General features: G+C 46.6%; 2 protein-coding genes across 5 annotated transcripts in view; one reads left to right on the top strand and one right to left on the bottom strand.

Moving 5' to 3' along the window:
- Positions 1-38: 38 nt before the first annotated feature.
- LOC118087030 (GRAM domain-containing protein 2A) overlaps positions 39-24,890 on the top strand; it is a 27,777-nt gene continuing 2,925 nt past the window's right edge. Inside the window, exons 1-12 of one of the 4 annotated variants that reach the window (XM_035119274.3) lie at positions 39-310; positions 8,920-9,048; positions 10,207-10,291; positions 11,914-11,983; positions 12,290-12,393; positions 13,090-13,188; positions 15,464-15,535; positions 16,051-16,119; positions 18,659-18,722; positions 21,390-21,458; positions 22,917-23,001; positions 24,453-24,563. In XM_035119274.3, the coding sequence (XP_034975165.3) occupies positions 258-310; positions 8,920-9,048; positions 10,207-10,291; positions 11,914-11,983; positions 12,290-12,393; positions 13,090-13,188; positions 15,464-15,535; positions 16,051-16,119; positions 18,659-18,722; positions 21,390-21,458; positions 22,917-23,001; positions 24,453-24,563 (1,010 nt within the window). In that variant the 5' untranslated portion in view covers positions 39-257. Of the gene's footprint in view, positions 311-2,919; positions 3,299-8,919; positions 9,049-10,206; positions 10,292-11,913; positions 11,984-12,289; positions 12,394-13,089; positions 13,189-15,463; positions 15,536-16,050; positions 16,120-18,658; positions 18,723-21,389; positions 21,459-22,916; positions 23,002-24,452; positions 24,568-24,890 lie in introns of those variants that run through there. The other 3 variants (XM_060275308.2, XM_060275311.2, XM_088673079.1) reach the window with 3 other exon arrangements.
- TEKTIP1 (tektin bundle interacting protein 1) overlaps positions 21,753-24,890 on the bottom strand; it is a 16,868-nt gene continuing 13,730 nt past the window's right edge. The window contains exon 5 of the mRNA XM_088673080.1: positions 21,753-22,430. Coding sequence (XP_088529206.1) covers position 22,430 — 1 coding nt within the window. The 3' untranslated portion in view covers positions 21,753-22,429. The remainder of the gene's footprint in view (positions 22,431-24,890) is intronic.

Here is a 24,890-nt window from a genome sequence, read left to right as displayed (position 1 = left end):
CCGTCGCCGTGGCAACTGTTTGAAGGATGTGTGTCTCCAGGCAACTTGGGCTGCCAGAAGAGAAGTCATGTTTGTGCTCCAAATCGGAGTCGACAGCTTCCTGGTCTTGCTGGCTGCAGGTGCAATCCCGGACGGGGTTGAACTTCAGACTTTTCTCACCCTGCCCGCCCATAAAAGCAGCTGCCAACGGGAGGTTCAGAGGCCACAAGGCTGGAGAGGAAGCCGAGGAAGAGGAAGACGGCCCTTCTGAGTGAGAAATGGACCACCTCAAAACCACTGGAGATGTCACCTTGGAGAGGCCGAGCAAGCTGTAAGTGGCTGGGCCCTTTTAGGAGAGGGGGGCACTTGCAATCGATATGATTCCACCCCCATTGAAAATTGAGAAACGTTGGAGGGGATGGAAGAGGACGTCCCTATTTTCAGGGGAGAAATGTTGGAGGGGATGGAAAAGGACGTCCCTATTTTCACGGGAGAAATGTTGGAGGGGATGGAATAGGACATTCCTATTTTCACGGGAGAAACGTTGGAGGGAATGGAATAGGACGTCCCTATTTTCATGGGAGAAACGTTGGAGGGGATGGAATAGGACGTCCCTATTTTCCTGGGAGAAATGCTGGAGGGAATGGAATAGGACGTCCTTATTTTCATGGGAGAAACGTTGGAGGGAATGGAATAGGACGTCCCTATTTTCAGGGGAGAAATGTTGGAGGGAATGGAATAGGACGTCCTTATTTTCATGGGAGAAACGTTGGAGGGGATGGAATAGGAAGTCCTTATTTTCATGGGAGAAACGTTGGAGGGAATGGAATAGGACGTCCCTATTTTCCTGGGAGAAACGTTGGAGGGAATGGAATAGGACGTCCCTATTTTCATGGGAGAAATGTTGGAGGGGATGGAATAGGACGTCCCTATTTTCACGGGAGAAACGTTGGAGGGAATGGAATAGGACGTCCCTATTTTCACGGGAGAAATGCTGGAGGGGATGGAATAGGACGTCCCTATTTTCAGGGGAGAAATGTTGGAGGGAATGGAATAGGACGTCCTTATTTTCATGGGAGAAACGTTGGAGGGGATGGAATAGGAAGTCCTTATTTTCATGGGAGAAACGTTGGAGGGAATGGAATAGGACGTCCCTATTTTCCTGGGAGAAATGCTGGAGGGGATGGAATAGGACGTCCCTATTTTCAGGGGAGAAATGTTGGAGGGAATGGAATAGGACGTCCCTATTTTCATGGGAGAAACGTTGGAGGGGATGGAATAGGACGTCCTTATTTTCATGGGAGAAACGTTGGAGGGAATGGAATAGGACGTCCCTATTTTCCTGGGAGAAATGCTGGAGGGAATGGAATAGGACGTCCCTATTTTCCTGGGAGAAATGCTGGAGGGGATGGAAAAGGACGTCCCTATTTTCACATGAGAAACATTTTAAGGCATGGAATAGGACAGGGATAGGCAACCTAAGGCCCGTGGGCCAGATGCGGCTCAATCGCCTTCTCAATCCGGCCCATGGACGGTCCAGGAATCAGCGTGATTTTACATGAGTAGAATGTGTGCTTTTATTTAAAATGCATCTCTGGGTTATTTGTGGGGCATAGGAATTCGTTCATCCCCCCAAAAATATATATATATATAGTCGGGCCCACCACATGGTCTGAGGGACTGTGGACTGGCCCACGGCTGAAAAAGGTTGCTGACCCCTGGAATAGGACGTCCCTATTTTCATGGGACAAATGTTGGAAGGGATGGAATAAAAAGGTAAAGGTAAAGGGAACCCTGACCAAATAGGACACCCCTATTTAGTCTCATGGACTGCAAGAAGATCAAGCCTATCCATTCTGAAGGAAATCAGCCCTGAGTGCTCACTGGAAGGACAGATCCTGAAGCTGAGGCTCCAATACTTTGGCCACCTCATGAGAAGAGAAGATTCCCTGGAAAAGACCCTGGTGTTGGGAAAGATGGAGGGCACTAGGAGAAGGGGACGGCAGAGGACGAGATGGTTGGACAGTGTTCTCGAAGCTACGAACATGAGTATGACCAAACTGCGGGAGGCAGTGGAAGACAGGAGTGCCTGGCGTGCTCTGGTCCATGGGGTCACAATTTCCATCGGATAAATGTTGGAGGGTTTGGAGTTGTCTGGTTTGATCTTGGAATGTCCCGCTTTTCCTTAGGACTTCCCCGTTTTCATCGGATAAATGTTGGGGGGTATGAAAGACACGTTCTTCTGGACACGTCAGTATCCTGTCAGTATCCTTCTTGAACTGGGCACTACTGTATTCTGCTCTGGTCAGACCTCACCTGGAGTACTGTACTGTGTCCAGTTCTGGGCACCACAGTTCCAGAAGGATACTGACAAGCTGGAACATGTCCAGAGGAGGGCAACCAAAATGGTCAAAGGCCTGGAAACGATGCCTTATGAGGAACGGCTTAGGGAGCTGGGTATGTTTAGCCTGGAGAAGAGAAGGTTAAGGGGTGATATGATAGCCATGTTCAAATATATAAAAGGATGTCATATAGAGGAGGGAGAAAGGTTGTTTTCTGCTGCTCCAGAGAGGTGGACACGGAGCAATGGATTCCTACTACAAGAAAGAAGATTCCACCTCAACATTAGGAAGAACTTCCTGACAGTAAGAGCTGTTCGGCAGTGGGATTTGCTACCAAGGAGTGTGGTGGAGTCTCCTTCTTTGGAGGTCTTTAAGCGGAGGCTTGACAGACATATGTCAAGAATGCTTTGATGGTGTTTCCTGCTTGGCAGGGGGTTGGACTGGATGGCCCTTGTGGTCTCTTCCAACTCTATGATTCTGTGCTTCTATGAAAAATGGGAGTTGAGAAAGGACATTCTTTCCCGGGACTGCCTCTATTTGTTAGATCAGGGATGGGGGAGAACCCGTTTCAATCGCTTCGGCTGCCTTCCGACTGACTAGCCACAAGGGGGCGCGGGGCACAGGCGCCGCCGCCGCGCGAGCTCTACCCGGAGTCTCTTAATCCGGAGTCGCTCCGCTTCTCTCGGGTGACTCGGAACCGCCACCGGTTCATCCCGGGTGCTGGGCAGGAAGGTGAGAGGAGGATGAGACAAAGGTGACCCGCTGCCACCCTTTGCTTTGGGGGTCACCGCGGGGGAGGAGGCGGCGGAGGAAAAGGTTCAAGGTCTTCCCTCGCGTCCGGGAGCAGGGGGAGGAGGGGCCGGGCGCCTCCCTTCTCCCCGCCCATCGCCCGGGCATCGGATCTGCAGAGGCTCCGCGATGGTCAAGCTGGGAGTCGCCCCGGGACCTGATAGCCTCTCCTCCTTGACCGACATCAGGTAGTAACCTCCTTTAGGGAAAGGAGAACCCAGGCGTCCGGGTTTAGGGACAAGCCCCTCCCCCTCTCTCCCACCTCCGCGTTTCCTCTTTCAGAAACCCCTAAAAATAAAGCTGGCAGCTTCTCTCAAGGAGAAGAACCCAGGTGTCCTGGCGCTCTGCTTCCAATCGATGCGAAGCCCCTCCCAGCCTCCGAGAAGGGACCCAGGTGTCCTGGCCAGGCTCTCAGCACGGGGACTCCCAGCCCACCAGCGATTCTTATTCCTCTCCCAGCTATTTTGTAACGTTGCCGGCGCGGAGGGGAGGTGGGGGCGGGCTCTGCACATGATCAGAGAAGCTGCTGTCATCCATACAAAACTCTAATTTCATTATTATTGTTGTTCCGTGTCGGGGTATTTGCGTCCCGAGCTTTCTGTCCTCTGAAGTACCTAAAATCAATTCAAGTTGGGCGGGGCGGGGCGGGGCGGGGCGGGGGAGCCGGCTATATTAAAAGATACTGTAGTGGTAGAAATGCCATTGTTCCGGGGCATGTGCAGAATAGTTCCTGGTGCTCAGATCAACGACGCCCGTTCACTCTTCTTCCCCCTGAGCAACAAGACTATGGGCTATGCCAGTGATGGCGAACCTATGACACGCGTGTCAGACGTGACACGCAGAGCCCTCACTGCTGGCACGCGCCCCATCGGCCCATTCGCGCTGTTTCCCCCCCCCCCCCCAATTTGTTCTCCTGCTCCTCCTACAGCTTGTCTCCGCTAGAGCTTGTCTCCGCTGTTAAAACCCGGATCCTTTTGTTGTTGTTGTTGTTGTTGTTGCTGGTAACCAGAGATTGGTTTTTTAACCCTTTCTGTGCTGTTTTCTGGCCCTTTGGCAGACTATGTCGGTGCTGCGTGTTAGTTCCAGGGAAGGTATTATTTGTTATTTATTTCTGTTCTCTTCCCCCCCCCCCAAAAAAAAGCGCAGCAGCTTTGGGGCATCCCCCCAAGAAAACCAAAGCAACTTTTGCACCCCCCAAAAAAACCTCCAAAACTTTGATCAGCAGCTCCCCCCAAAAAGCTCAACAACTCTGGGCACTTTGTGATAAATAAGGGGTTTTTGCTTTGGTTAAATAATTAGTTTTTGGTTTATTAAATACAGTTATATATTACAATTATACATTTTTGTTATTTAAACTATAAATATCGCGAAATTATGGTTTTTTTTCTCGAAGTGACACACCACCCGAGTTATGCTGGTTTTTGGTGAATTTTGACACAGCAAGCTCAAGAGGTTGCCCAACACTGGGCTATGCCAAGCTCAGTTTGAGAATATATATAAAAAGCACTGTGGTGTGTGGGTACGCATACATTTCGTGAATCTAAGTTTCAATATGAGTAGGAAAATGACAGTACCCCTAAACAATTTTTTTAGAAATAAATCTCTCTCTGTCTCTCTGTCTCTCTCTCTCTCTCTGTGTGTGTGTGTGTACACAGTGCTTTTGTCCTATTTAAAAAATTCTTAAAAATGTTTAGGGGTACTGTCATATGTGTACCCCTGCGTCATCCCCCCCCCAAAAAAGCCTCTATCTATCTATCTATCTATCTGCTTTTCAGGTTTATACATTTCACTAATTTTACAATCATTTTAACATTTCAAAACTTGACTCCCTTTGCCCCCCCCTCTGCGATTCCTTAAATTTATTTTTAATATCTTCTGCATATCCAAATTCACCCATGATGGAACTTACAAGGAAGACTGGGAAACGTTTGTAAGATAATTTCAAAAGTCGGCACAAGCAGGTAAACAGATTAGCAGGACTAGGGTGGATATAAGTTAAACTGAGGTTAAAAGATGGAGAAGAAATAAAAATACGTAATATTTAGAATATGTGGCGGAGATGGGAAAGCGAAACTGTGGACATTTTGCCGGCAGCTTGACTGGGGACTGGTCCTCTGAACTTTGGGAGCTTGTCCCTGCCGATCCCTGATCCCTGCGGCCCCCTGACTAGGAATGCCAAAGGAAAAGGAATGTGGCGAATCCAACCCAAGTTTCTAGTCCTCTTTAAGGATGGAGGTGATAAGAAGCTGGGGAGGGGTTGCTAGCATTGGCTCTGCTGGAAGCTTGTCTGGTGAGACCAATCTGCCAGTAATTTGTTTTTCGAAAGGTTGTTGCTGCGGTTCCTGCCTTGGAGGGAGGCGGGTTGGACTAGATGACCCTCCCAGAGAGGGCGGTAAAAGGTAAAGGTAAAGGGACCCCTGACCATTAGGTCCAGTTGTGGCCGACTCTGGAGTTGGGCGCTCATCTCGCGTTACTGGCCGAGGGAGCCGGCTTACAGCTTCCTGGTCAGGTGGCCAGCATGACAAAGCCACTTATGGCGAACCAGAACAGCGCACGGAAACACCGTTTACCTTCCCGCTGGAGCCGTACCTATTTATCTACTTGCACTTTGACATGCTTTTGAACTGCTAGGTGGGCAGGAGCTGGGACCGAGCAACGGGAGCTCACCCCATCGCGGGGATTCGAACCGCCGACCTTCTGATCGGCAAGCCCTAGGCTCTGTGGTTTAACCCACAGCGCCACCCGTGTCCCTAGAGAGAGGGGTACCATCCTGCAATTCTGATTCTATAAAATGAGGTTGGAGGGAGGAAGAATCCCTGAGCCCAGCCTGGAGGGAACCAATAATATGCAAATGATTGCTTTTGAAAATGAACCTGAATTTGGCCGAGGGCTACGGTAAGGGCTGGAATTGTGGCAGCTCTGATTTTTGTGCAGGTGACTTTCCCCCTCGCAGCCGGCTGGGGAAATCCCAGGAATGCCAAAGCCAGCCGGACTGGATGCTTTCCTTCTCTGTATATCCTGTTTTGCAAAGCAGCTCCGAAGCACACACTGCAGATTGCAGCTCCCAGCCTGGAAGTCTTCCTGGCGTAAATCTTTATATTACGGAAAGAATTTCAACAGTAAAGAAATAACCTTGAGTCTTCGTATCTCACCGTTACAAAGGCGTTGTTGTTGTTGGTTTTTGAAATAAATTTTTGTTTGATTTTCAAAACTGTAAGCATACAACGAAGCCAATTCCGAATGCAATTGTCGAGATTACTCTGAATCTCATGATTTGCCCCCGATCCCTTCCACGGGTCCTATTGATCCTGTTTTCAACTGCCTGTCGATACTTCTCCCATTTTTAAAAATCTTCCTACGTTATCTGTACATTCTGTTACATTACAAGTGTGTTTAAAACTCTGCTAGTGTTTTGACCTGTGTACAATGATTTTGTATATACATTATAAACGTTTCCAATTCTTTTTTAAATTTCTTGTCTTCTTGGTTCCCAAGCTTCCCAGTTAGTTTTACCATTTCAGCATAGTCCATCAAGTTGATTTGTCGTTCTTCTCTAATCGGGACTGCTTCTTCCTTCCATCTCTGGGCTAGTAACATCCAAGCAGCCGTTGTCATGCACATAAACAATTTCCTCTGGTCCTTTGGGATCTCGGGACCTACAATCCCTACTAAGAAAGCTTCCGATTTTTTAACGAAAGTTATTTTCAACATTTTTTTTTCATTTCATTATATATCATTTCCCCAAAATTTTTAAAATTACATGTCCACCACATAGGATAAAAGGTGCCTTCTTTTTCTTTACATTTCCAGCAGGTATTTGTACATGTCCCATACATTTTTGCCAGCTTAGTAGGAGTCGAATAGCACTGGTACATCATTTTCATATACCGGTAGTTTCCTTTCAATGCACAATACGTCATAAATTTCAAATCTGTTTTCCATAGCCTCTCCCAGCCTGTCATTTGTAGGCAGCATAGGCATTGTTAAAGGGGGGTTGTAGACCTCCTGACTCCCCCCCCCAAATCTTTCCCCTAAATAATAAATAATCATTAGTACAGTATTATTAAAAAGGCCCACCAGCGGCTGTATTTCTTGCGTCGACTAAGAAAATTTATTTCGCCCCAAAGAGTGTTGGTCCAATTTTATAGAGGCACCATTGAAACTGTTCTATTACTGCCTGGTATGGCACAGCCTCCAAGATGGACAAGAAAAGGCTCCAACGAGCAGTAAGAATTGCAGAAAGGGAAATTGGTGCTAGTTTGCCTTCAATAGAGACACTTTATGCTGTTCGAGCTAGGAAGAGAGCAGAGGGAATTGTCGCAGATCCTTTGCATCCCTGTTTGATTTCATCTTTGATTGACAGTCATCATCTGTTTGATTTACTTCCATCTGGACGTCGCTACGGGACTCTATACACAAAAACGGCTAGGCACAGGAACAGTTTTTTCCTTTGTGCCATCAAATTGTTAAATTCGTAGTTGTGTAGCGGAAGGGGAGGCCAGTTATGGGTGGGGTGCCTTTGCTGTGCTATTGTGTTGTGTGTGGAACAGTGTTTGCATAAGGTACGTTTACACTGCAATGTAGTCAAAGCAAAATTCCAAGTATGTTGGTACTTCGCCAATAAATTATTATTATTATTATTAAATAAAAACAAGAACTTGAAATGCAGAAAAAATGAGCTGCAATATTTATGCGAAGGTTGTGGGTCTTGGGTCTGCTTCCAAACCACATTGCCAGAGTTCCCTGACATCCCTCTCTCGCTGCTTGATCAGCTTGACATTTTCAGCTAGGCTGCTCCTGGATTCAAACTACAAGAAAGAAGATTCCACCTAAACATTAGGATGAACTTCCTGACAGTAAGAGCTGTTCGGCAGTGGAATTTGCTACCAAGGAGTGTGGTGGAGTCTCCTTCTTTGGAGGTCTTTAAGCAGAGGCTTGACAGCCATATGTCAAGAATGCTTTGATGGTGTTTCCCGCTTGGCAGGGGGTTGGACTGGATGGCCCTTGTGGTCTCTTCCAACTCTATGATTCTACTATCTTGGTTTAACAAACCCGTAACCATCAGCTGCGGAGGCTTATCGGACTAAAAGCAAACCGGCATCCAGCCAGATACTTCTGCAAAATACAAAAAGCAACTTCTTCCTGCATTGCTGTATAAACCGCTGCCCCCCCCCCAAACAAGCAGTACATTTTCAGTGCTAGACTGCTCCTGAATGAGGAGGCTCTGTGGCATGTACCCGGGAGTAGGCAGAGCCCTTAACAGAGGGCTGAAAGGTCAACCGGGGCACCACCCCCTCCCTCGTCACCTGAGACGTTACATCAAGCGATCGCAATCTTGGGTTTTGTATCGGGGTGTGGCTGTTTTCATAGGCATGCGGCTAATTATAGGGAGAGGGGGAAATAATCTCATTAAATTTTGACTGATGACAGGCTAGAGAGAGATTGCTTTGCATGGTAAAGCATAGGAGTGAAGTGAGCCGAAAAGGGGAAATTTACCTATCCTCCTGCAATCTCAATAAAATAAAATTCCTTGTCTCCGTTTCGGAGACACATTCAAGGCATGCCGTTTTGAACTTATCCAAAATGGTTGAAGTCCAGCCGAGGGCTTCTCTTGTCACCTTCCCCCTCGTTTAAATCTCTGCCTCTCTTGTGCCTGTCTGTGAAATGGGCGCAGGAGTGGCAATGATGGGTGGATCCCCGGCGAGGATGACGGTGTCTGAGGAGGAAGTTGCCAGTCTCTGGCCCGAGGCTGGAGTTGGGGAAGTGCGAAGCAACATAATTGAACAAGGAATCTCTCGCTCCTTCCCAGCTGCCTGTCAGAGATCTCCGGGAAGCAAGGGAAAAGCAAGCGAAGGATGTCGGAGCAGAAAAAGTCCCAGAGTTTGGAGGAGCCGGTCGGCGAGGGAGCCAGGAATGGACACAACCCGCCCCTTTCGCGGTGAGTTTGGGCAAAAAGGGAGGCTTCGAACCACTTCTGTGTTTGACCCTGGATGTATTTAAGAGCATCTCTCTCTCTCTCTCTCTCTCTCTCTCTCTCTCTCTCTCTCTCTCTCTCTCTCTCTCAATATAATTTTTATTTATTTTCCATTTAATTTTATACATTCACTGGGAAAATAACCTTCTCAGTGGCTAAATTCCTCTTCCTGGCGCTCAAGTGTCGGAAACGTATAATCGAATGTCTTGATGTGGGTTATCTGTAGGAGGTTTAGTAGCGCGGTCATACCCCATTTATGTATCCCTCTGATGCCTTCAGTTTTATATTTTTATATTTTTATGTATCCCTCTGATGCCTTCAGTTTTATATGTTTTATCTTTGTATTGAGAAATGTTTTTTTGTTTCTGACTATCGGTCGAATAAAGTATATTGATTGATTGACATTCACATCATCTTTATCCACTATACCATTTCCCAGAAAGCCTTTACCTCTTTGCAAGTTCACCCCATGTGGTAGAAGATACCTTCCCTTTCTTTACATTTCCAACACTCGTAGCTTCTTGTCTTGTACATTTTAGCAATTTTAAAGGTAAAGGTGAAGGGACCCCTGACCATTAGGTCCAGTCGTGGACGACTCTGGGGTTGTGCACTCATCTTGCTCTATGGGCCAAGCATTTGTCCACAGACAGCTTCCAGGTCATGTGGCCAGCATGACTAAGCTGCTTCTGCTGAACCAGAGCAGCGCACGGAAATGCCGTTTACCTTCCCGCTGGAGCAGTACCTATTTATCTACCTGCACTTGGATGTGCTTTCGAACTGCTAGGTTGGCAGGAGCTTGGACCGAGCAACGGGAGCTCACCCCGTCACAGGGATTCGAACCCACAACCTTTCCCAGGATTCTAGCTGAATATTATATCCAAAATCTTCAGCTCATTGTAGCATCGCCCCTTTGACCTCCTCATCATAGCTGCCAAGTTTTCCCTTTTCTCACGAGGAAGCCTATTCAGCATAAGGGAAAATCCCTTTAAAAAAGGGATAACTTGGCAGCTATGCTCCTCATCCTTAGTGTGCCATTCCAACATTAATTTATACATTTTTGACAATATTTTCCTCTTATCATCCAATATTTAAGAGCATCTCTGTTTCTCTCGTTCCTTTTAGATCCAAGACGTATGATCCGTCTTACTCCAAAGAGGCCGAGAAAGAACCTTTGGCCTCTGCTCAGCACAGGAATTCGGACTCCAATGTAAGCTTGGCTGGGAGAGAGAGCATTTTCCGACGGCTCTGATTTGTAATTATTAACTAAGTCGTATAATCGTAGAGTTGGAAGGGGACCCCGGTGGTCATGCAGTCCAGCCCCCCCTGCAATGCAGGGATGAATAATAGACTTTATATCCTGCCCTGCTTCCGCAGAGCGGCCAACACGAGTACCATTTCAAGCCTGAAAGTTTATAGCAACTGAGACGAGTGGGGAGCGTTCCACAACTGGGGAGCCACCACCAAAGAGGCCATAAGTCCCTGCCATAGTTAGGGAAGAAGGGAGGGAAGAAAAAAGATAAAAGAAAAGATTAAAAGACTTCCGGTTCTTTGTCTGTTAAATATCGTATTCACACATTAACATCCATCTGTTCTGTTTTCTATAAGCCAGTATCCCCCCCCCATCTTCAAATCCATCTGTTACAAGTTCGTTTTCTCTTTCACGCAAAAAGTCCGTCAGAAGTTTCCAATCCTTAATAAGTATTGTAGAATCATAGAATCTCAGCTGAAGCATCCATGACAGATGGCCATCCAACCTCTGCTTCAAAACTGCCAAGGAAATAATAACATCCGTAATGATTTTTCTCTAATGGAACACATTAACTTGGCCATCTCAGCCAATAATTCAATAATTCCTCGATAGCAGGCGAGGCCGAGTCTTTCCGTCTTTGTGCATTTAAGAACCTCATATATTCATATGAATACAGCCGTACCTCGGAAGTCAAACAGAATCCGTTCCAGAAGTCCGTTCGACTGCCAAAACATTCGGAAACCAAAGCGCGGCTTCCAGTTGGCTGGAGGAAGCTCCTGCAGCCAATCAGAAGCCGTGTCGGACGTCCGGCTTCCCCAAAAATGTTCACAAACCGGAACACTCACTTCCGGGTTTCGATCGTCTGGGAGCCAAAACGTACGAGTACCAAGGCGTTTGACAACCAAGGTACGACTGTATATGGATATTCATATGGGAATATCAATTCATATACAGTGGTACCTTGGTTCTCAAACTTAATCCATTCCAGAAGTCTCAGACTTAATCTGTTACGGTAGTCAGTTCCAAAACCAAGGTGTGCTTTCCCATAGAAAGCAATGCAAAATGGATTAATCCGTTCCGGACTTTTAAAAACAATCCCTAAAGCAGTAAATTAACATGAAGTTTACCATCTAACGAGACCATTGATCCATAAAATGAAAGCAATAAACAATGTACTGCAGTCACACAATCAATCAATCAATCAATCAATAGTTGGACTGGGTTCCACACAGTCACAAAAAACAAAACAAAAAAGGGCCGCAAAAACAAAAATGCTAAATAAATAGCAAAAACAGACAGTCCTCAGCATAACACTCAAAAGGGAGCGCGTTCGGTTTCCGAAAAAAGTTCCAAACTTGGCTTCCAAGTTGTTTGAATACCAAGGCATTTGAGAACCAAGGCACCACTGTATAAGAATATTTATATGTGAATATGAATCCATATATTGGAATAATCTTCCGTCGTCCTTTTCCAGTTGTGTATCCATTAACCCTAAATGGTGCACTCATTCACCAAGTAGCCAAAATGACCCAGATCAGGGCCAAACAGCTCACCTGTCTCTCTCTCTCCCCTTTCCGCAGCTGGTAAAACACACTCTCAACTTTCGAAGGGTGTTCAAAGACTTCCCTGAGGAGGAAGAGCTCTTGCAGAGTAAGTGCTTGAATGAATGAATCTTTATTAAGGTCCTTAATATTTTGGAGATCCCAAGCCATAAGGTGGTTAGATTGGCCTCAACTAGGGCCAGGGCCTTTTCAGTATTGGCCCCGACTTGGTGGAACGCTCTGTCACAGGAGACCAGGGCCCTGCGGGATTTGACATCTTTCCACAGGGCCTTCAAGACGGAGCTGTTCCGCCTGGCCTTTGGGCTGGTTGCTGCGCAGTGGCTCACCCCACTGAGGACTAGAAATGTGGCAGCTTCTTCACCAACCCTTCCTTCCTGTTCTTTTCCCCCCGCAGCGTTTCCGTGCGCCTGGCAGCGGGAAGTGCCTTATCACGGCCGCCTGTATATCTCCGCAAGTCACGTCTGTTTCTACTGCAGCATGGTGCACCGGGAAGTTAAGGTAGGAGCTCTCGGACTGAGGTTGTCTTGCAGTAAGGTTAAAGCTTATTGGGAAATGATATATAATGAATTGAAAAGGGTGTTTAAAATAACCTTTGTGAAAAACAAAACAAAAAACCAGTTCAGCTACTGGTTGGTTGGTTTCCTTTGTTGCATAGACCAGGCATGTCCAACAGGTAGATTGTGATCTACCGGTAGATCACTGAACGTCTGCGGTAGATCACTGATAGATCATTGGCTCCCTCCAAAGAAGCTGAACAACTGTGGCTCCCCTTAAAAAAGCTCAAATTTTTACCTCCTCCATGAAAAAACTCAACAACTTTGACCCGAATCCCCCCCCAAAAAAATGGCCTTCCTCCTTGCTAAAAAAGCTCAACTTTGACCTGCCTGAACCCCCCAAAAAGGGAGTAGATCACTGCCAGTTTTTAACTCTGTGAGTAGATCACAGTCTCCTGGGAGTTGGCCACCCCTGGCATAGACAAAAGCTACCTGGGATAATGTTGCTGAACTCTGCCATCTCTTCTTATAGTCTTGTGGTCTCTCTCTCTCTCTCTCTCTCTCTCTCTCTCTCTCTCTGTAGTATAGAGATACCTTTTCCCAATGAACCATGTTGGGTCATATCCTGCTCTTCCCTATCCCTCACCTCTGTCTCTCTGTCTCTCTCTCTCTCCTGCCTCCCCTTTTCCCGGACTGGCAGGTCGTTATCCCGGTTCCAACCATCAGCATCCTCAAAAAGGCCAACACAGCTTTGCTGGTACCCAATGCCGTCTGCATCCGGACGTCGGACGGCGAAAAGGTGAGAGCCGAGCAGCGCTGGATTGATGTATAAGCTAAACAAGCTCTAGCTTAGAGCCCCACTCTCTTGGGGACCCCAAAGAATTTAAAGGAAAAAACACCTGGATGTACATTTCCAAAATATAAGAGGAAAAAACAGATAAAATAAAACCTACTTCCAGCAACAGCGCTTTCTGTTGTGTAGGCTCCTAGGATGTAAGTCATGGGCCCCACCTGCTAGCCTGCTCCCTCAAATATCCCTGGTTTGCTCCTTTCTATATAGAGGGTGCCTACATTCTGCATGGACTGGTTGCATGGCCACATGTACAAATGGCTTCAGATACCTATGCGGTCCATAACTTGCCATATAAAATATCTTTAACAGGAAAAAAACAGCTGACAAAGGACAGCTGGACATAGGTATAAAGGGCCCCATTACCTTCAGTAGCCTAGGGCCTCATCAAACCTAAATCCGGCCCTAGAGCAGAGGCATAGCTGCCAAGTCTCCCGTTTTTCCGCGGGAAACCCCCGGATTTTAATCCGTTTCCCGCTGTTATCCCGAATAGAAAAAAATCCTGGAAATCCCCCGGATTTCCTACCTGCCAGGGAGGCTCCATTTTGGGTGCTGCTCTTTCTGCCATGGCGCAGTGGGAGCCAATTGCAATAATAATAATAATAATAATAATAATAATAATAATAATAATAATTTATTTATACCCCACCCATCCGGATGGCTTTCACCAGCCACTCAGGGTGGCTCCCAACAGAATATTAAAAATAGACTCAAACATTAAAAACTTCCCTAAACAGGGCTGCCTTCAGATGTCTTCTAAAGGTCAGGTAGTTGTCTATTTCCTTGACATCTGAAGGGAGGACGTTCCACAGGGCGGGTGCCACTACCGAGAAGGCCCTCTGCCTGGTTCCCTGTAACCTCACTTCTCGCAGGGAGGGAACCGCCAGAAGGCCCTCGGAGATGGACCTCAGTGTCCGGGCTGGACGATGGGGGTGGAGACGCCCCTTCAGGGATACTGGTCTCACTGGACCTGATGGGGCAGGAGGAGGGGAGCCTGGCAGCAGGTGGCGCCAAAGAGCCAACGAGAGCCAACTCCTCCTCGCTTCTCTTCCGCCCTGCCGAGCTCTACAAGGGGCAGCCCTGAGATGAGGGCAGAGCCACTCCGTACATTTAAACCATGTTAACCCCCCCCCAAAAAAAAGATTCATGGGAGCTGTAGTTTGTTGCCGCTGCTCCGGCTCCAAGCCCTGTGAAAGTAGGGCTGCCTTATTTCAATTATCCAGACATAATTTTGCTTTTCTTCGCAAAGTCGTTGGGCTTTTTCATCATTTTGCTGAAAACTGTCGAGCTTTTTGTTGAGCAAAATCTCAAAAAAAAAATTATGAAAAAAGAGTTTCCGAGCTATTTGTTTAAAAGGAAAACTACACTTCCGATATGTCCAGATTTCCCCGGGATCTCCGCCCGGACAGTGTTTACAAGGGCGATGTCTGGGAAATCCTGGGTGCATGGCAGCCCCAGCTGAGGAGACAGTTCCCAGGGGGAATGTTATGCTTTTAAGTGTGCATTGAATGTGGTTTAAATTGCGACCCTTTATTAAATTGATATACTGCCCTCCGTTCAAGGCTTACAAGGCAGTTTGCAGTATTTGTATGTTGGCCCTGACGGAAACTCCGAACATTTCAGCCTCCTAAGAATCCTATTTTTAAACAATAAAACCAGCAAGGCTCTAGTCCTGTTTGCCTGGCGTTTTCCTCTAAGCACACTTTCCGATCTTTTAGGGGGTGTTATTTAGACCACGTGGTCTAAACCACAGAGCCTAGGGCTTGCCGATCAGGAGGTCGGCGGTTCAAATCCCCACGATGGGGTGAGCTCCCGTTGCTCTGTCCTTGTTCCTGCCAACCTAACAGTTCAAAAGCACGTCAAAGTGCAAGTAGATAAATAGATACCACTCCAGCGGGAAGGTAAACAGCATTTTCGTGCGCTGCTCTGGTTTGCCAGAAGCGGCTTTGTCATGCTGGCCACATGACCTGGAAGCTGTACACTGGCTCCCTCGGCCAATAAAGCGAGATGAGCGCCGCAACCCCAGAGTCGTCCGCGACTGGACCTAATGGTCAGGGGTACCTTTACCTTTACCTTTACCTTTATTTCCATGTGGAAGGCTAGGCTGTCTCCCCATCGGAAAGGAACAGACGGCAAAGGATAGGGTCGAGGGATCTGTTTTGTTCCACAGATGAAGACTGCAATCTTATTTTATTTTATCGTACCCCTTCTTCCCACACCGCAGTTCCTGTTTGGGTCCCTCCGCTCCCGGGAAACCGTTTACCAGCTCCTGCGCTCCATCTGCAAACACCTCCAGGTAATCTATATTTATATAGATATAAATGTAAAAAGGGCATGTGGGTGGGTGTCCACTTTTCTCCGAAACCGCTTGACCGAGTACATTCAAATTTTGACACAATGTCCAAAGCGAATATGAGAGTGACCATATACAGGTTGCATAGACAGATGCCACACCTGGGCCATGCAAAACCCCTAAAACCCCATGTTCCAGAACTCACAAATCACCCTCAAGTGCATGCTGGGAGCACAGTAGATGTTGCAAAACAGCACCCTCTAGCGATGGCTACACTGGTACTGCAGCTAGGAAAGCTTCCCTCTCCACAGCATCCCGGCTTGGTTTTCCAGACTGGGCCGAGTGGAGGTGGGGGGCTTGCCTAGCTGGGGGATGGGGTGAGGACCGATTACGTTCAAATTTTGACACAATGTCCAAAGAGAATATGAGAGTGACCATATACAGCTTGCATAGACAGATGTCACACCCCTTCGAACTCTATGGTCCCAGTTATTTGATGCCTCTTATGCTTCCTCTAGGACGGCAGCCGAAACAACAGCCCAAGCACAGCGAACAACATTTCGGACCAGCTGCTTAAGATATCCCTGGTAAGTAGCTGCATTCTCTGTGTTTTGTTTGGCCAGCCATCCTTTTAGGATTAGGAATTATTAGGATCAAAAGGCTAAGCCTGCCAAAACAGATTTTATTCAGCACCATGAAGGCTAGAATTTTCTTTTAGAATTGGGGGAAGCGGCCCAGAGCCTGCAAAACCTTTGAATTCTGCCTCGGTCAGTACATACTTTGAATCCTATGTCCAGTTCTGGGCACCACGATTTAAGGAGGACGTCGAAAAGCTGGAAGGTGGGCAGAAGATGATCAAGGATCTGGAAACCAAGCCTGATGAGGAACGGTTCAAGGAGCTTGGGTATGTTTAGCCTGGGAAAGAGGAGACTGAGAAGAGAGAGGAGAGCCATCTTCCAATATCTCAAGCTTGTTTTTCTCCTGCTCCGGAGGGGTAGGACTCGAACCCATGGCTTCAAGCGACAAGAAAATAGATTCCGACTAAACCTTTCTGACAGTAACAGCCGTTCGGCAGTGAGATGGAAGGTGTTGGGGTCTTCTTCCTTGGAGGTTTTTAAGCAGGTTTGATACCAGTGTACTGGAAGAAGCAAAGATCTCCAGTGTTGAAGCGATGATTCTTCAACATCAGCTTCGTTGGACTGGTCATGTTGTGCAGATGCCTGATGATCGTCTTCCAAAGCAACTCCTCTATTCCAAACTTAAAAATGGAAAGCGTAATGCTGGTGGTCAACAAAAGAGGTTCAAAGACTGTCTAAAGGCAAATCTTTAAAAATGTAGTATAAACACTGACAACTGGGGAACACTGGCCTGCGAGAACTGCAGTTGGAGAGCAGCCTTTCCCAAAGGTGTCCTGGGCTTTGAAGACACTCGATCTCAGGACGCAAGGGAGAAACGTGCTAAGAGGAAGGCACATTTGGCAAATCCACACCATGATCAACTCCCGCCTGGAAACCAATGTCAGGGCCGGCTCTTCGTAGACCCCCCGGTGGCGCAGTGCACCATGGCGCGGGGCTGGTAAGCTGGAAACCAATTGCGCCCTGCAAGGGTGGGGCGGGCGGCGGAGCGATCTCCGCCCCTCAGCACAATCTGCTCAAGACGGCCCTGACCAATGTCCCCACTGTGGAAGGACGCGTGGATCCAGAATTGGCCTCCACAGTCACTTACGGACTAACTGTTAAAACCGTGTTCATGGAAAACAATCTTACTCGGCTATGAGGGATTGCTGAAGAAGAAGGAGGAGGAGATGGAGAATGGAGGGCTCTCCTTCCTTGGAGGTTTTTAAGCAGAGGTTGGATGGCCATCAGTCATGGCTGCTTCAGCCGAGATTCCTGCATTGCAGTTGGGCTGGACTAGATGACCCTCAGGGTCCCTTCTGACAATTCCACGATTCAAGGAATGCCCCCTTGCTCAAAATCCTAGAGACTGGTGGCGCTGTGTAGACAATAATGAGCTAGATGGAGCTTCACATCTTTCCCCCGACTGATCCTCCAAAACCATGAGGACTAGACTCTTAACTTATCTTTTGAGGAAGGCCAGTCACCCAGTGGGAGAAACCCCTGCTTTCTACCCCCAGCCCAGGGCCGGATTTAGGTTTGGTGAGGCCCTCAGCTACTGAAGGTAACGGGGCCCTTTATAGGTCCAGCTGTCCTTTGTCAACAACAAATTGTCACTGTTTTTATGTTGAATATATGCTATATGGTCATTGATGGACCTAGTAGGTATCTCAAGCCATTTGCCCATGTGGCCCTGCAACCAGTCCATGCAGAATGTAGGCATCCTATATATAAGGTAAAGGTAAAGGGACCCCTGACCATTAGGTCCAGTTGTGACCGACTCTGGGGTTGCGCGCTCATCTCGCATTATTGGCCGAGGGAGCCGGCGTATAGCTTCCAGGTCATGTGGCCAGCATGACAAAGCCGCTTCTGGCAAACCAGAGCAGCGCACAGAAATGCTGTTTACCTTCCCGCTGTAGCGGTTCCTATTTATCTACTTGCATTTTGACGTGCTTTCGAACTGCTAGGTGGGCAGGAGCTGGGACCGAGCAACGGGAGCTCACCCCGTCGCAGGGATTCGAACCGCTGACCTTCTGATCAGCAAGCCCTAGGCTCTGTGGTTTAACCCACAGCGCCACCTGGGTCCCATAGGCATCCTATATATAGAAAGGAGCAAACCAGGGATATTTTAGGGAGCAGGCGAGCAGGCGGGGCCCATGACTTACAGCACAGGAGCCTGCACAACACAAAACATGGTTGCTGTATGTAGCTTTTATTTCATTTATTTTTTATCTTATATTTTGGAAATGTACATCCAGTTTTTTTCCTTTAATTTTTTTTTTTTGGGGGGGCCCAAGAGAGTGGGGCCCTAAGCTAGAGCTTGTTTAGCTTTTACATAAATCTGGCACTGGCTGCAGCCTCTCCAGGCAAGATTGGGAGAAACTCCTGCCTGATAAAACCCTGGTCAGCGGCTGCGGTCAGTCAGAGCAGGGAATGCTTAGCTAGGTGGCTGGATGCAACCCATTTTCCCCCTATCGTTCCCAACCTCTCTCCATTTCCGTTCCCCTCGCAGACCCCGAGGGAGCTGGACGGCAGCCGGACGCCCCCCTTGGACGAAACACTCCCGGAAGCGCCTGGTGAGAACTGGGTTGTTGTTGTTTAGTCGTTTAGTCGTGTCCGACTCTTCGTGACCTCATGGACCAGAGCACGCCAGGCACTCCTGTCTTCCACTGCCTCCTGCAGTTTGGTCAAACTCATGTTCGTAGCTTCGAGAACACTGTCCAACCATCTTGTCCTCTGTCGTCCCCTTCTCCTAGTGCCCTCCATCTTTCCCAACATCAAGGTCTTTTCCAAGGATTCTTCTCTTCTCATGAGGTGGCCAAAGTATTGGAGCCTCAGCTTCAGGATCTGTCCTTCCAGTGAACACTCAGGGCTGATTTCCTTAAGAATGGAAAGATTTGATCTTCTTGCAGTCCATGGGACTCTCAAGAGTCTCCTCCAGCACCATAATTCAAAAGCATCAATTCTTCGGCGATCAGCCTTCTTTATGGTCCAGCTCTCACTTCCATACATCACTACTGGGAAAACCATAGCTTTAACTATACGGACCTTTGTCGGCAAGGTGATGTCTCTGCTTTTTAAGATGCTGTCTAGGTTTGTCATTGCTTTTCTCCCAAGAAGCAGGCGTCTTTTAATTTCGTGACTGCTGTCACCATCTGCAGTGATCAAGGAGCCCAAGAAGGTGAAATCTCTCACTGCCTCCATTTCTTCCCCTTCTATTTGCCAGGAGGTGATGGGTGATGGGTGATGAACTGGGTAGTTTCTGTTTATTTCTCCCTTGATACAAAGTTCAGCGTCTAACCTTTGGAACTCCCTGCCTAGTGATATCAAGCAGTTGCCTTCACAGGACTCCTTCTGCCCGCTGCTGAAAGCATTGTTGTTTAGACAAACCTGCCCCGTTGCTTAGAAAGTAATTTTAATCCAGGCATCCCCAAACTTCCGCCCTCCAGATGTTTTGGACTACAATTCCCATCTTCCCTGACCACTGGTCCTGTTACCTAGGGATCATGGGAGTTGTAGGCCAAAACATCTGGAGGGCCGCAGTTTGGGGATGCCTGTAATTTAATCCATTTTAGTATTCGCCCCCCTCTCCCAATAATTTTTTTTAGTTTTCCGAATTTTTAACAAATCCGCCCCAAAGTGCATCAGATTTAATCCAAATAAGTTGACACTCTTTGTCATCAATAAGGTCTCTTCTTTCCCCTATTTCTCTGCTTCGTATTCCATTATGCATTTCCAATTCACATTCCATTTTAATCTTAAATCCAGGGTTGTAATTTATGGACCGAATTGGTATCTCAAGCCATTTGCACATGGCAAAATAAGTATTTTATCCAAGTAATGGTTGAACTGAAATACAATTCAGAAGAAGTGTGTTAATAGTGAAATACTTATTAAGCTCTAACTTTAAATGACTTTTTTATTCATAACAAACTGAATAATGCAAACACATTGGCATTTGGCAAGAACAAAAGTTCCTTTAGAAACCCAATTCACAAAGACTCATCATCTAGTCTCTGGAAAATTCCTATAATAAGAGGTGCAAATATATGATGCAAACTACTAATAATTATAAATAGCTTTAATAACATGAAATTCAGTGTTATAAAGCTGTACAATGCAATTGTAGTTAATAGAAGCAGGTGGGGCCCATGACTTACATCCTAGGAGCCTACACAACACAAAACACAGTTGCTGGATGTAGGTTTTATTTTATTTTATTTTATATCTTATATTTTGGAAATGTACATCCGAGTGTGTTTTCCCTTTAATTTCTTTTGGGGGGGGGGCAAGACAGTGGGGCCCTAAGCTGGAGGACTCCCTGGTCCTAAACGGGGTAACTGTGCCCCTGAAAGACCAGTTGCGCAGTCTGGGAGTCAATTTGGGCTCACAGCTTTCCATGGAGGCACAGATTAATTCTGTGTCCAGGGCGGCTGTCTACCAGCTCCATCTGGTACGCAGGATGAGACCCTCCCTGCCTGTGGACTGTCTCGCCAGAGTGGTGCATGCTCTAGTTATCTCCCGCTTGGACTACTGCAATGCGCTCTACGTGGGGCTCCCTTTGAAGGTGACCCGGAAACTGCAACTAATCCAGAATGCGGCAGCTAGACTGGTGACTGGGAGCGGCCGCCGAGACCACATAACACCGGTCTTGAAAGACCTACATTGGCTCCCAGTACATTTCTGGGCACAATTCAAAGTGTTGGTGCTGACCTTGAAAGCCCTAAATGGTCTTGTCCCAGAAGGAGCATCTCCACCCCCATCGTTCAGCCCGGACACTGAGGTCCAGCTCCGAGGGCCTTCTGGCGGTTCCCTCCCTGCGAGAAGCAAAGCTACAGGGAACCAGGCAGAGGGCCTTCTTGGTGGTGGCGCCCACCTTGTGGAACACCCTCCCCATCAGATGTCAGAGAGATAAACAACTACCTGACATTTAGAAAATACCTAAAGGTTTAGGGAAGTTTTTAATCTGTGATATTTAATGTATTTTAATGTTTGTTGGAAGCCGCCCAGAGTGGCAGGGGAAGTCCAGCCAGATGGGCAGGGTATAAATAATAAATTATTATTATTATTATTATTATTATTATTATTATTATTACTATAGCTTGCTTAGCTTATACATAAATCTGGCACTAAGGCAATGCCTCACTTTCAGGCTGATCTACCTCGCAGGGTTGTTGAGAGGGTGAAATGCAACTTTAATTTTTTTTATTTTAAAAAAAAACCTTAACCGTCTTCTTTCGCAGACGGGGCAGATAGGACACAGAGCCCCCCGACAGCAGCTATTGAACCACACCAGGCAGCAGCAAACAGAGGTAAGCGGGTTTCCTTGCCGTTTTGCCCTCTCTGCATTCCCCCGAAACCTCTTCCGCTAGCCAAACTGTGTCGCGAGGGGGCATTGCAATCCAAAGGCCGGAGAGAGAGATTCTCAGCCATGAAGAGACCATCACATTCCCCCATGTGAAACACCAGCCCGGCTTAACGAAATATGATCCTCCCTTCTCCCCTGGCAGGATTTGCAGGCTGTCGCTATTAAATCTGAGCAACCCCGAGTGAATTTTACACCCTCCAAATCCCTAATAAGCTTTGGCCCGCCTTAATACTTCCTCTTTTTCACTTTTCATCACAATTTATCGATTTATCAATTTTCCAAAAGTAACAAAACAAAACAAAAACCTAAAGGAAAAAATCCATAACCAAATTAAACCGTAAATTTTGGGTTGACTTCTGGATACAGAATCTTCGGGTTACAGCCACTTCTGGGTTTAGCCGCACACGCCTCTATTTATGTTATTTTTTTCGGGGTGCTAACGGACCCCCGGAACCAATTACCGTAAGTTCGTATCCAGAGGGTCCACTGTATACTTGTTTATGCACGTCCATAAAACTTTATATTCTTAACATTCCGACTTTAAAACCTTCTTCATCTTATTACAAGTGACTTTTAGAAGTTGCACTAATGTACAAGTCTAATACACAAAGCTTTAAAAATATGCATTGAACAATTGCCCTTTTTTGTAATAATTTGTCCTGTGTAGTTTAGTAATTTATTTTGCCTATCTTCTTTGGCCAAGGCTTCTTCTTCCATCCATAGCACCTGGCTGGCTGGACTTGGCCTGGAGCACAATCTCGCATAACGGAACGAAGACTTTCGTTCAAACAGTCCTTCAAGTCCTGTACATCTCAATATCACAACTTCATTTCTTTTTTAACAGCAATCATTTCCCCCCATTGCCTTCAAATCTTTACATGTCTTCGTTCCAAAATGGGAAGTCTTTAAAATACATCTGAAAAACAATTACGGAAGTTTAAACTCCGTTTAAAGTTTAAAGCATTTGACTAATTTCAGTCGTAGTTTTGAGAATGATGTGAGATCCAGGGAAAACTTAAGAACCAGTTAAATCATGATAGTAGTTTTTTTACCGGCAATAATAAGTTATAGGTAATTGAATTAAGGAGTAGACGGGAGGTCAGGCCTATAGTCAAAAGATCTCTTTTCTTTTTGCTATAATGCTTTGTGTTCTTTCTTTCTTTTTACTTCGTTTATTATTATTTCTGCTTGTTTCTCTCCCTCCCCCCCCCCCCGGTTTGGATGTATGGCTTTTTTCATTGTGCATTAATAATAAAATAATAAAAAATCCAAAAAAAAAATATCTTTATATGTCTTTTCCCAGGCCTTTTAAATAATTAAATAATGATAATAATAATAATGATATAATAATAATAATAATAATAATAATAATAATAATAATACCTCCTCTTTTTCTTTCCAGGAGGGGTACGGTCAACAAAGTCCTGGCGGAGCTGGAAGGCTCACCTTAGCCCTCTCAACACCCTCATCCTCATCTATCTCTGCTTGTGAGTGGGCCAGTTCTTTTCGGGGGGGGGCGTGATCGCTGTGATTCCTGCTTTGCAAGCGGGTTGGGATAGATGACCTTTGGGGTCCCTTTCCAGCTCATTCCATGAAGCCACGCAGCTTGTTGAAGGTGGGCGGGATGGCTTTTGGCTGCTAATGGAAGACTTCTTAGGATTATTATTATTCCAGCAGGTATTTTTTTTTATTGTAGCTTGATTTTATACTTTTTACTAATTTTATTTTTGCATCTTTGCAAACCGCTTAGAGCATGGGTAGGCAAACTAAGGCCCGGGGTACCGGATCCGGCCCAATCACCTTCTAAATCTGGCCCGTGGACGGTCCGGGAATCAGTGTGTTTTTACATGAGTAGAATGTGTGCTTTTATTTAAAATGCATCTCTGGGTTATTTGTGGGGTGTAGGAATTCGTTCATATTTTTTTTTCAAAATATAGTCCGGCCCCCCACAAGGTCTGAGGGACAGTGAACCGGCCCCCTGCTGAAAAAGTTTGCTGACCCTTGGCTTAGAGGCTATTGTTGTTAAGTGGTACTGTGTTACCTTGGTTCTCAAACTTAATCCGTTCCGGACGTCCCTTCCAAAACCAAAGCGTTCACAACCAAGACGCGCTTCTTTCCCATAGAAAGCAATGCAAAACGGATTAATCTGTTCCGGACTTTTAAAAACAACCCCCAAAACAGTAATTTAACGTGGATTTTGCTACCTAATGAGACCATTGATCCATAAAACGAAAGCAGTAAACGATGTACTGCAGTCACACAGTCAATCAGTCCGTAGCTGAACTGGGTTCCACAAAGTCACAAAAACAAAACGAAAAAGAGCCGCAAAAACAGAAATGCAAAATAAATAGCAAACAGACCTTAGCGTAGCACTCAAAACAGAAGCATGGCATTCAAATCGGAACCGTCACACTCAAAACAGAGCACGTTCAGCTTCTGAAAAAATTTCACAAACCGAAACATTTACTTCTGGGTTTGCAGCGTTTGGGTTCCAAGTGTTTGAGTACCAAGGCGTTTGAGAACTAAGGGACCGCTGTAGTTCTTACTAATTTTTATTTTTGCATCTTTGATAAATCGCTTAGAGACTACTGTTGCTAAATAAAATAAAATGAATAAAAATAAAATTCTGAAATAAAAATAAGCCTTACAGGTCCACCGCAGGGAATCGAGGAAACAGGCTGAGCTCAGATCATTTAATAACAGGGCTTTAGAAGAAAAATTAAGACAATCGTCCGGTTGGCTGGAGGATAAAACTGCCAATTGCCGTTAGCCACAATGGCTTCATTTTTCCCCCCTCCACTGAGCAACCAAGGCGATCGAGGGTCTGGAAACCTTCGCCTGATGAGGAACGGTCGAAGGACCGGGGCATGTTTAGCCTGGGAAAGAGAGAGAGGAGACGCTCTTATAAAATCTTAATATTCTGATATCTCGGTCTCAGGGTGGTGGTCCTGCTCCTTTCCTCGGGGTACATCGGCCTGCGCATCGTGCAGTTGGAAGAACAGCTGACGTCCATGGGAGCGTGGCCCGAAATAGACCTGCAACAGCACCAGTGAGTTTTGGGGGGCTTCTCGTTCTTCGGTTTTACCTTTGTTGAGAAACGCTGACTGCGTACATCACATGTAGGCAAACTAAGGCCCTGGGGGCCGGATCCGACCCAATCGCCTTCTCAATCCGGCCCACGGACGGTCCGGCAATCAGCGTGTTTTTACATGAGTAGAATGTGTCCTTTTATTTAAAATGCATCTCTGGGTTTTTTGTGGGGCGTAGGAATTCGTTCATTTTTTTTCTTCCAAAATATAGTCCGGCCCCCCCACAAGGGCGGAGGGACAGTGGATTGGCCCCCTGCTGAAAAAGTTTGCTGACCCCTGGCATAAAA

Source organism: Zootoca vivipara, chromosome 6, assembly GCF_965207765.1.
Source record: "Zootoca vivipara chromosome 6, rZooViv2.hap1.1, whole genome shotgun sequence".
Taxonomy (NCBI): domain Eukaryota; kingdom Metazoa; phylum Chordata; class Lepidosauria; order Squamata; family Lacertidae; genus Zootoca; species Zootoca vivipara.
This window is presented reverse-complemented; position numbering and strand designations above follow the sequence as displayed.